At 42.3% G+C, this 11,794-nt stretch overlaps 1 protein-coding gene across 7 annotated transcripts in view; it reads right to left on the reverse strand.

Annotated features, from left to right (window-relative positions):
* Positions 1 to 4,560: 4,560 nt before the first annotated feature.
* APLP2 (amyloid beta precursor like protein 2) overlaps positions 4,561 to 11,794 on the reverse strand; it is a 105,575-nt gene continuing 98,341 nt past the window's right edge. For all 7 annotated transcript variants that reach the window (XM_077457884.1, XM_077457883.1, XM_077457882.1 and 4 more), the window contains 3 exons: positions 10,585 to 10,659; positions 7,680 to 7,832; positions 4,561 to 6,057 (listed from right to left, as the gene is read on the reverse strand). In XM_077457884.1, the coding sequence (XP_077314010.1) occupies positions 5,956 to 6,057; positions 7,680 to 7,832; positions 10,585 to 10,659 (330 nt within the window). In that variant the 3' untranslated portion in view covers positions 4,561 to 5,955. The remainder of the gene's footprint in view (positions 6,058 to 7,679; positions 7,833 to 10,584; positions 10,660 to 11,794) is intronic.

Below are 11,794 nucleotides of genomic sequence, written 5' to 3' on the forward strand. Positions count from 1 at the left end.
CTTTAACCTTAGCTTCTTTAGCAAGGCAGAAGTCATCTTGGAGGTGTGTTTGGGGTCCTTATGTTGGAACACTCCCCTGCGGCCCAGTCTCTGAAGGGAGAGGATCATGCTCTGCTTCAGTATGTCACAGTACATGTTGGCATTCATGGTTCCCTCAAACTGTAGCTCCCCAGTGCCGGCAGCACTTATGCAGCCCCAGACCATGACACTCCCACCACCATGCTTGACTGTAGGCAAAACACGTTTGTCTTTGTACTCCTCATCTGGTTGCTGCCACATACACTTGACACCATCTGAATCAAATAAGTTGGTCTCATCAGACCACAGGACTTGGTTCCAGTAATCCATGCCCTTAGTCTGCTTGTCTTCAGCAAACATTTTGCAAGCTTTCTTGTGCATCATGTTTAGAAGAGGCTTCCTTCTGGGACAACAGCCATGCAGACCAATTTGATGCAGCGTGTGGCGTATGGTCCGACCACTGACAGGCTGACCCCCCCCCACCCTTCAACAATGCTGATAGCATTCATACATCTAGCTCCCAAAGACAACCTCTGGATACAACGCTGAGCACATGCACTCAACTTCTTTGGTCGACCATGGAACCTGTCCTTGAAAACCACTGTATGGTCTCTGCCACCGTGCTGCAGCTTAGTTTCAGGGTCTTGGCAATCTTTTTATAGCCTAAGCCATCTTTATGTAGAGCAACAATACTTTTTTTCAGATCCTCCGAGTTCTTTGCCATGAGGTGCCATTTTGAACTTCCAGTGACCAGTAAGAGTGAGAGCGAAATTTAACAGACCTGCTCCCCATTCACACCTGAGACCGTTTAACAGAGTCACATGACACGGGGGAGGGAAAATGGCTGATGGGGCCCAATTTGGACATTTTCATTTAGGGGTGTACTCAATATTATTGTCAGGGGTTAACACATTAATGGCTGTGTGTTGAGTTAATTTGAGGGAACAGCAAATTTACACTGTTATACAAGCTGTACACTCACTACTTTACATTGTAGCAAAGTGTCATTTCATCAGTGTTGTCACATAAAAAGATATTTAATATTTACAAAAATGCGAGGGCTGTACTCACTTTTGTGAGTATATATACACATACATATATATATATATATATATATATATATATATATATATATATATATATATATATATATATATATACATACACACATACACAGTGGTGTGAAAAAGTGTTTGCCCCCTTCCTCATTTCCTGTTCCTTTGCATGTTTGTCACACTTAAGTGTTTCGGAACATCAAACCAATTTAAACAATAGTCAAGGACAACACAAGTAAACACAAAATGCAATTTGTAAATGAAGGTGTTTATTATTAAAGGTGAAAAAAAATCCAAACCATCATGGCCCTGTGTGAAAAAGTGATTGCCCCCTAAACCTAATAACTGGTTGGGCCACCCTTAGCAGCAACAACTGCAACCAAGCGTTTGCGATAACGTGCAATGAGGCTTTTACAGCGTCCTGGAGGAATTTTGGCCCACTCATCTGTGCAGAATTGTCCTAATTCAGTTACATTAGAGGGTTTTCGAGCATGAACGGCCTTTTTAAGGTCATACCACAACATCTCAATAGGATTCAGGTCAGGACTTTGGCTAGGCCACTCCAAAGTCTTCATTTTGTTTTTCTTCAGCCATTCGGTGGTGGACTTGCTGGTGTGTTTAGGATCATTGTCCTGCTGCAGAACCCAAGTTCGTTTCAGCTTGAGTACACGAACAGATGGTCGGACATTCTCCTTCAGGATCTCTTGGTAGACAGCAGAATTCATAGTTCCTTTTATCACGGCAAGTCTTCCAGGTCCTGAAGCAGCAAAACAGCCCCAGACCATCACACTACCACCACCATATTTTACTGTTGGTATAATGTTCTTTTTATGAAATGCAGTGTTCCTTCTACGCCAGATATACTTGGACACACACCTTCCAAAGAGTTCCACTTTTGTCTCATCGGTCCACAGAATGTTGTCCCAAAAGTCTTGGGGATCATCAAGATGTGTTGTGGAGAAATTGAGACGAGCTTTGATGTTCTTTTTGCTCAGCAGTGGTTTTCTCCTTGGAACTCTGCCATGCAGGCCATTTTTGCCCAGTCTTTTCCTGATGGTGGAGGCATGAACGCTGACCTTAACTGAGGCAAGTGAGGCCTGCAGTTCCTTGGATGTTGTTGTGGGGTCTTTTGTGACCTCTTGGATGAGTCGTCGCTGCGCTCTTGGGGTAATTTTGGGCGGCCGGCCACTCCTGGGAAGGTTCACCACTGTTCCATGTCTTCGCCATTTGTGGATAATGGCTCTCACTGTGGTTCGCTGGATTCCCAAAGCTTTGGAAATGGCTTTATAACCCTTTCCAGACTGATAGATCTCAATTACTTTCTCTCAATTGTTCCTGAATTTCTTTGGGTCTCGGCATGATGTGTAGCTTTTAACCACTACAATACAGGGCACTTTCACCCCCTTCCTTCCCAGCCCAATTTTCAGCTTTCATCGCTCTAGCGCTTTCAGTGACAATTGAGCGGTCATGCTACACTGTACCCAAATGAAATTGTTATCATTTTGTTCGCACAAATAGAGCTTTATTTTGGTGTTATTTATTCACGACTCCGTTTTTTTTTTTTTGCGATATAAGCGCAAAAATAGCGGAAATTTGGAAAAAAAACAATATTTTCTTTTTTCTATTTGAAATGAAATCCAATAAAATCAAATTTTGTCATAAATTTAAGCCAAAATGTATTCTGCTACATGTTTTTGGTAAAAAAAATTCCGTTAAGTGTATAATAATTGGTTTGTGTGATCACGGACATATGTACGCAAATGATCATGTACATATGTGTGCAGGTGATCACGTACATATGTGTGCAGATAATCATTGGGACATGTGATTTTAGTGGGACATATGTGGGGGACATGTTTTTATTATTAGGGACATGTGTTTTTATTATTTGGGGACATGTATGTTTTGGGGACATGTGTGTTTTGGGGATATATGTGGGGACTGTGTTTGTACTGTGTGGTGTGTTGTGTGTTTACACTACACTGATGATCAGTGAGTAAAAAGCTGTAAAAAGCAGCCCATACTCACTGATCATCAGCCGGCTGCAGCGTTCTGCTCTCCTCTCCTCAGCGGTGACTTCCGTGTGAGGAGAGGAGAGCCGATTGCCTAGCAACCGGCTGTTTGTTTACATCACATGACGGCCGTGATTGGACACGGCCGTCATGTGATCAGGAGGGCCAATCACAGAGCCCTCCTGGCGATCTGAGATGTGCCGTGTCCGGGTGACACGAGCACATCGGGATCGCGCCGCTGCACGGGCGCGCGATCCCGCTACTCCTGAAGGACGTTCCTGAACGTCCTATCAGGAGTAGACGGCTCCCACCCGGCCGTATATATGCATTGGCCGGGTGGGAAGTGGTTAAGGATCTTCTGGTGGACCTTACTGTGTCAAGCAGCTCCTATTCAAGTGATGCCTTGATTGTGAACAGGTGTGGCAATAATCAGGCCTGGGTGTGACTAGAGAAATTGAACTCAGGTGTGGACAACCACAGTTATAGTATGTTTTAACAAAGGGGGGCAATCACTTTTTCACACAGGGCCATGATGGTTTGGATTTTTTTTCACCTTTAATAATAAACACCTTCATTTACAAATTGCATTTTGTGTTTACTTGTGTTGTCCTTGACTATTGTTTAAATTGGTTTGATGTTCCGAAAAACACTTAAGTGTGACAAACATGCAAAGGAACAGGAAATAAGGAAGGGGGGCAAACACTTTTCCACACCACTGTGTATATATATATATATATATATATATATATATATATATATATATATATATATATATACACACACACACACACACACACACACACACATATATATATATATATATATATATATATATATACACACACACATACATACACATATATATATATACACACACACACACACACACACACACACACAATAATATATATTTTATACACACACTTATTTTGTCACAAAAAATGACATTTTGATAGGCCATCAGTACATCAGGGCTGATCAATTTTCAGATATATCCATCGATATATTTATCTATATACACACACGCCAGTTTGTGAACTCTTATTATTTAGTCTGTAGGAAAGTTATAAACACTTATTTGGGTTATTTACACCAAATGGAACAGAATACACTTTGGCCTAAGAATCAGCACAAAACCCAAGATAAACTTTTTTTCTCTCCACATTTTAGTCACTTTTTGGATTATTTAGTAGAGAATAAAAAAAAAAAAAAAAAAAAAAAGCCCAGTGGTGGTTAAATAGCACCAAAAGAAGGCAATTTGCGTAAAAAAAAAATAAAAAAATAAAAAAAAAAATAATAATACATATGGGTAAAGTGTTACATGATCACACAATTGTCATTTAAAGTGCAACAGCGCATAAAGCCTGGGAAGGAAGGCGGTGAAAGTGTCCGGTATTGAAGTGGTTAAGGAATAATGTCCCCTTTACAGAGTCATTTTAAGAAGTAATTAAAAGACATAAGAAACGGACGCTCTCTTTATGGAAGTTAGTGTTTATTGACGTGGTTTGTTTTCCAATTTGAACATTCCCACACAACACACAAAGGGATCTTGCAGGTTAAACTTGATTTTGTGCATAGTGCAGTAGAAATTATAAAGGACGAAAAAGAAAAAGAAAAATGGAAATGAACTCAGAACAGAAGAATATAACAGACGCACGACCACAGGTTACCAGAACCTTAAAAATTTGCTGAGAATGAAATTTGAGATGATGGTGCAATTGCGAACATTAATTTTTACAAGCAATAGAGACACGGGGAGTTTACACCCCAAACAGCTGCAGCTTCCCCCCCCCTCCCCCTCCAGGTTACTGAGCGGGATTTCGCGCCTGGCTCTGCCACACAGTGTTTAGCTATTTCTGGACCCAAAACCACAAATTTCAAAAGCTGGTCAGCGCCTTCCCAGCATGCATCGCCCTCCAAAAATCTTGTTCTTGGCACCGATCGCAGATGATGTGGAGCGAACGAGCGAGTAAAGTGCAATAATACCTATTTGGCAAGGCAAGCCCGCGCAGAACCCCCTGATGGTGATAGGGTGACCCCCTTTCATGAAACAACAGCACACGTATCGGTATCAAGAACAAGAAAGGCGCTACATATTATACCAAAAGATACTGGCCGAGGAGCCAAAAACAAAAAAGAAATAAAAACACATCAGTAGTACATTTTAGCTTTTCACGAGCGGAATTTAAAAGAAAAAAACTGAAACGATATCCAGTCTATCGCGGCGAGGAGACGTCAGCTGACTGTGGGTGTGGCAGTGACCCCCCCCACCCCCTTCGCTACAAACAGCAAGAATCACAAACTTACACACTCTAACAAGTCTTAACGTTTCCGTCTGCAGCGTCGTTGGCTTAATTGCATCCATTTTTTTATGATTTTTGTTTTTCTTAAATAATCTGACGGAATAGAAAGAAGCAGAATCCACAAACATTCTACAGATAGAAAGGAACTCCCCCCGCCCCCCCCCTTTCATATATATATATATTTATATATATTTATACTTTATGTAGAAGACACACACACATGTAATCTGAATGTTGAGCTGTTTTCTGATTAATAAAAAAAACAAAACAAAAAAAATCTCTACATCTTACAAGATCAGCAATAAAATATTCAGTGAAGATTCCAATATTAACTCTATTCTGTCACCCGTTTAAAAGAATGGCAAGAAAAAAAACAAAAAAAACACAATTAAAATTTTCAGGAAGTGATCATTAAAGAGTCCATGAGCGCCCGGGGAGGCAGGCAAGCTCTCGCTTCAACATAATTGGTCAGCAGTGAAACCCCTCATCTTTGGCCCCAAATACCCACTCTAAGCCCACCCTATGGACCCAACTGCCCCTCCCCAATTATCCCCGGTCAGGTCATCCTCAGATTTGCATTTGCTCCAGATATTTATATGTTGGGTTTTCATAGCCGTGGTTCTGCATCTTGTTCAGGTGGCGTTCTTCTGGGGTCAACATTGGATCCACCTAGGAAACAAAAATGGAGGTGGTTTAGGAGGACAAGACGAAGACAAAACGAGTAGGCCTGAAGAAGGGGGGGGAAACCTCTACACAAGCCAATAGAAGGTTTCTGTGTCATGGTGATGCAACAGTGGGGGAGGGGCCCAGACAACTGCCTCCCACTAAAGTTTATTTCTTACTAGTGCTGCATAGTTTAAAAAAACAAAAAAAGATCTCGATTCAACCCCCTACACGATCTTAATCGAGCATTTTCACAATTATATTCTAACTATAATTGCATCAATTAAAGCAGTGTTCCAACCAAAAAAAAAAAAAAATAATAAAAAAAAAAGTCAGCAGCTACACATACTGCAGCTGCTGGCTTAACAATAGGACACTTACCTGTCCTGGAGTCTACTGATGTCGGCACCAAAGCTGATGTTTCCATCAGCTGTTGGGTGCTGCCGCCACCATTGCAAGTAAGGGTACCCCGGCAGTGTAGCCTTTCGGCTTCACACCGGGAACCCAACTGCGCATGTGCAAGGCCCTGCTCCTCTCTCCTACTGGCCCGGTGACGGGGAGAGGAGGAGGGAGCCCCACAGTGATGTCACGAGCCACGGCCTGGACTCCCAGAAGTGAGAAAAGGATAACTGTCAAAGACAGGTATTCTGTACCCCCCTAAAAGGTGTCAATTGTGGCACCGGAGGGGGTGATGAGACAAATGAGTGGAAGTTTCACTTTTGGAATGAACTCTGCTTTAAGTTCTTTTAAGAGATCAAAGGGATGAACTTTGGTCTGAAAAGGAGGTCAGTTTAAGCACTTAACCAAGCACAACAAACCTATTACTAAAAATATCTGTCCCATTAGTGGGTCCTGAGGACAGGAGTTGAGAACCACTGCTCTAGGCTGAATGGAGGGAAACAGCAGGGAGCAGGCATGCACAGCACTCCACTACGTGAAAGTCTGCGCTTTTGGAAACTTATTGCAGTAAAAACAGCAGTGCTGGGAGTCCAACATTGCAAACAGTGAGGTAGGTCCAGCCCTATTCAGAGTCTTCAGCATCAGGGTCACACCTGGGGCTCACAGTTAACTAATACAGTAAACTCAAGTCTGGAAAGAGTCACAGTGCAGAAACTGATCTCACAGATTAGCCCTGCATGTCCAGTTCAGTGGGGTCCACATATGCCCTCCAATGCGAGTAATGAAGAAACAACGAATGGATAGCTGCTATAGAGACAGGTCAAGCATTAGTGTAGCGAAGTCATCAGGGAAAAAAATTCCAAGAAGAAAGCAAAGCTACCAAAAAAATAGCTATGGTTTTAGCAGAACAAATAAAAGGTGTCCAACTTCCTAAAAAATGATAAAAAATAAAAAATAAAGCATATAAACGGGGGGCTGGCTTACAATTTTTTTTGTTTTACCAGTGTCCCAACCTCCTGAAGGTGGCAATATAACCCAATTGTTTCTGAATCACTGCGACCTTCAATTTACGTCGAACAACAACTTCATGGTACATTTTCCTGGGGCACAGCTGCTACTCACCCCTAATCAGGTTTTACGTAATCAGTACATCTAGCCCCATCACATGATTACAAGACCCCACACACTTGAATCACATGACAGATCAATCTGTAATCACATGATCTCACCTCCACAATACCATGGCTGATAGTGCCATATTGTCTCTTCCTCAGCAGGACCAGGCTGATGACGATGATGGTAGCAATGGCCACAGCGATAACCAGGAGGCCAATCAAAGTGCTGCCGCTGAAGCTGAATTCGGAACGCAGACTTTCGGTCTCCTGCAGGGCAAAGAAAACAAATTTAGATCACAACATGAAAAGTTTTTCAACAAGACAGGCTGGTTTACACCCTAGTGTCTGCAGGGCATGATTTCAGAATTGCCTCACATAATCTCTTCTGTAGAACAAGTTTGTCTACGATGATGCTTGATCAGAAATATCTGAAAATCACACCTGGCCAGAGTCTTCTCAGCTACATTGGTCTTTTGTAGCCAGCAAGAACTGTTGAGTGCAGCTCCTCTGCGGCCAGAGTATAGTTATGTCCTATCCCTCGTAGAAATGCATCTGATTTGTGGGTGGGGAGCAGCAAAAACTGTTCTTAAACTGGCCAAACATTTGGTTTTTTTTTTTATTTATTTTTTCAGCCCTCTGACTAAATGAAAAATAAAAAAGGATTTCTCCATTTAGAGAAATAAAAGGTGGATAAAGGAATCCCCCTAACCCCCATCCCATGGGACACTGGACAGTGGCCCCTGCAGTTGTCAGATTACACCGACCAGCGGCTCTTCTGCTGGGATCAAGAAATATTTTCCAGCATAACACTTTACAGTTGACATTTGTTGAGTGGGGACTGCCAACGCACATACGCAGACAGTGCCCAGATTTCAGTTTTAACCACTTCCCTGCTGGGCCTATTCTGACATTCTCTCCTACATGTAAAAATATGTATTTTTTGCTAGAAAATTACTCAGAACCCCCAAACATTAATATATATATATATATATACATACATACATACACACACACACACACACACACACACACACATATACACACACACACACACACACACACACACACACACACAAAATGCCTCGCAAAAGTATTTACCGCTCCCCCTTGGCTTTTTATTCATTTTGTTACATTACAGCCTTTAGTTCAATGTTTCTTTAATCTGAATTATATGTGATGGATCAGAACACAGTAGTCCAAGTTGGTGAAGTAAAATTAGAAAAATATATACATAAAACTTTTTTTCAGAAATAAAGAAATGATACTTGGCATGTGCGTATGTATTCACCCCCTTTGTTTTGAAGCTGATAAAAAGCTCTGGTGCAACCAATTACCTTCAGAAGTCACACAATCAGTAAAATGATGAACACCTGTGTGCATATATGCACCTTTTTGAAAGGCCCCAGAGGCTGCAAGAGGCACTACTAAACAAACACTGCCATGAAGACCAAGGAACTCTCCAAACAAGGGACAATGTTGTTGAGAAGTAGGGTTAGGTTATAAAATAATATCCAAATCTTTGATGATCCCTAGGAGGGCCATCAAATCTAGTATAACCAAATGGAAAGAACATGGCACACCAAAAAACTCACGGACCGGGCAAGGAGGGCATTAATCAGAGAGGCAGCACAGAGACCTAAGGTAACCCTGGAGGAGCTGCAGAATTCCACAGCAGAGACTGGAGTATCTGTACATAGGACAACAATAAGCCGTACGCCACATAGAGTTGGGATTATGGCAGAGTGGCCAGAAGAAAGCCATTACTTTCAGCAATAAACAAAATGGCACGTTCTGAGTTTGCGAAAAGGCATGTGAGAGACTCCCAAAATGTATGGAGGAAGGTGCTCTGGTCTGACGAGACAAAAATTTAACTTTTTGGCCATCAAAGAAAACGCTATGTCTGGTGCAAACCCAACACATCACATCATCCAAAGAACACCATCCCCACAGTAAAACATGGTGGTGGCAGCATCATGTTGTGGGGATGTTTTTCAGCAGTCAGGACTGGGAAACTGGTCAAAGTTGAGGGAAAGATGGATGGTGCTAAATACAGGGACATTCTTGAGCAAAACCTGTACCACTCTGTGTGTGATTTGAGGCAAGGACGGAGGTTCACCTTCCAGCAGGACAATGACCCCAAACACACTGCTAAAGCAACACTTGAGTGCTTTAAGGGGAAACATGTAAATGTGTTGGACTGGCCTAGTCAAAGCCCAGATCTCAATCCAATTGAAAATCTGTGGTCAGACTTCAAGTTGAATGGTTTGGGCTAGTGAACAGCAATCTTTAAGGAGCTGGAGCAGTTCTGCAAGGAGGAATGGGCAAAAATCCCCGTGGTAAGCCATGGCAAGCTCATAGAGACTTATCCAAAGCGACTTGGAAATGTGATAGCCGCAAAAAGGTGGCTCTACAAAGTATTGACTTTAGGGGGGTGAATAGCTATGCACATTGACTTTCTGTTATTTTGTCCTATTTGTTGTTTGCTTCACAATAAAAAAATAAAAATCTTCAAAATTTTGGGCATGTTCCGTAAACTAAATGATGCAAATCATAAACAATCCATGTTAATTCCAGGTTGTGAGGCAACAAAACGTGAAAAATGCCAATGGGGGGTGAATACTTTTGCAAGGCACTGTAAAGATATCCAAGGAATTGAGAATGCCAATCAGCAGTGTTCAAATTCTATTCAAGAAGTGGAAAATTAGGGGTTCTACTGAAACCAAACCATGGTCAGGTAGACCAACTAAAATTTCAGCCACAGAGGAATTCTGGGAGTGTACACATCCAGTATCTCCTCAGTGTGCAAATGCTGAACTCTTCAGGTCCTGCGCCTGCTTCAATCGCCATGTATGTTACATGTGGGGAAAACCTAGGCACAGAGAAAAAAGGGACACACCTGAGGCCCCTTATCTCAATACTTAGCTTCTCCCATTATCCAGCAGCATTCTGGTATATAAATGCTGCTTCCCAGTGACTCATCTGTTTGAAGGAATTAATAAAAGCAATCATTTCTACATACTGGCTCATCTGCCAAACCGCTGACTCTCTCTGCGTTGAAGATCATTTCCTTAACGTCCAGGGTCTCATCAATCACCTGTAACAAAAACACAGACACGTAAATGGAGAGAAGATGGAGAGGTGCAGAGCAGACGGGGGAAACAAAACACCCTGAACTGGAGTTTGATGTGCCGTCGGTGCTATACAGAAATAAATATGAGTTCCCTCACTGGTAAAAGAACACACTCAGGTTGATTTACTAAAAGGCAAATGTACTGTGCACTGCAAGTGCATTTGCTCTAGATCGGAGGGGAAGCTCTGCTGATTTCTGTCATCCAATCATGTGCAAGTAAAATGGCGGTTTAATTTTTTCTTGCATGCGATTGGCTATTTTTTGCAAAGTGAAGCTTTACCGCATTTACTAAGCTCTGGAGCAAGTACACTTGCAGTGCACAGTATATTTGTCTTTAGTAAACCAACCTCAATTGTATGACCCCTATTATGCATTATATCAGCTGTTTAGGCTGAAGGGGTCCCACCAGAGGCTTCCAACTTCCCGCCAATGGAATGACTGAACAGAAATCCACAGAAAAACATCTGCCCCAATAACTGATGCACTGCAAAATGTTTAAGAAATACATCCGTAAGCTTACCGTATTTGCCGGCGTATAAGGCGGCTGGGCATATAAGACGACCCCCTAATCTTCCATTTAAAATGTTGGATTTGTGCTATATTTGCCGTATAAGACGACCCCCTTCCGACCAGTCTGTCAGCCTGCTCGATGTAACAGTTAACACTGTCTCACAGTATACATACAGTATACCTCGCTGAGCCAATCACGGCGAGCGATGTATTCTATTCATGAATACAAAGCCTGCTCGGATTGGCAGGGGCTGTAACATCATCAGCCCGCGCCTCTCTCAAAGCCAATCGGAGCAGGCTACCGTATGGCCTGCTCGGATTGGCAGAGGTGGTTACTCCAATCCAAGCAGGCTTTGTATTCACTAATAGAATACATCGCTTGCCAGGATTGGCTCAGCGGTGTATACTGTATACAGTATTAACCCATATTTATTGCGAGCATCCAGTAGGCTGTCATCCAGCGGGCAGCTTGCATAGAAAATGACCCCTGCTTTATACCCGGTGTATAAGACGACCCCCGATTTTTGGCCGTTTTCTTTTAGTATAAAAGGTTGTCTTATACGCCGGCAAATACGGTACTATTCTCTTT

This window comes from Lithobates pipiens, unplaced genomic scaffold, assembly GCF_037356315.1.
Source record: "Lithobates pipiens isolate NorthernLeopardFrog02 unplaced genomic scaffold, aLitPip1_a1.2 Scaffold_27, whole genome shotgun sequence".
Classification (NCBI taxonomy): Eukaryota; Metazoa; Chordata; class Amphibia; order Anura; family Ranidae; genus Lithobates; species Lithobates pipiens.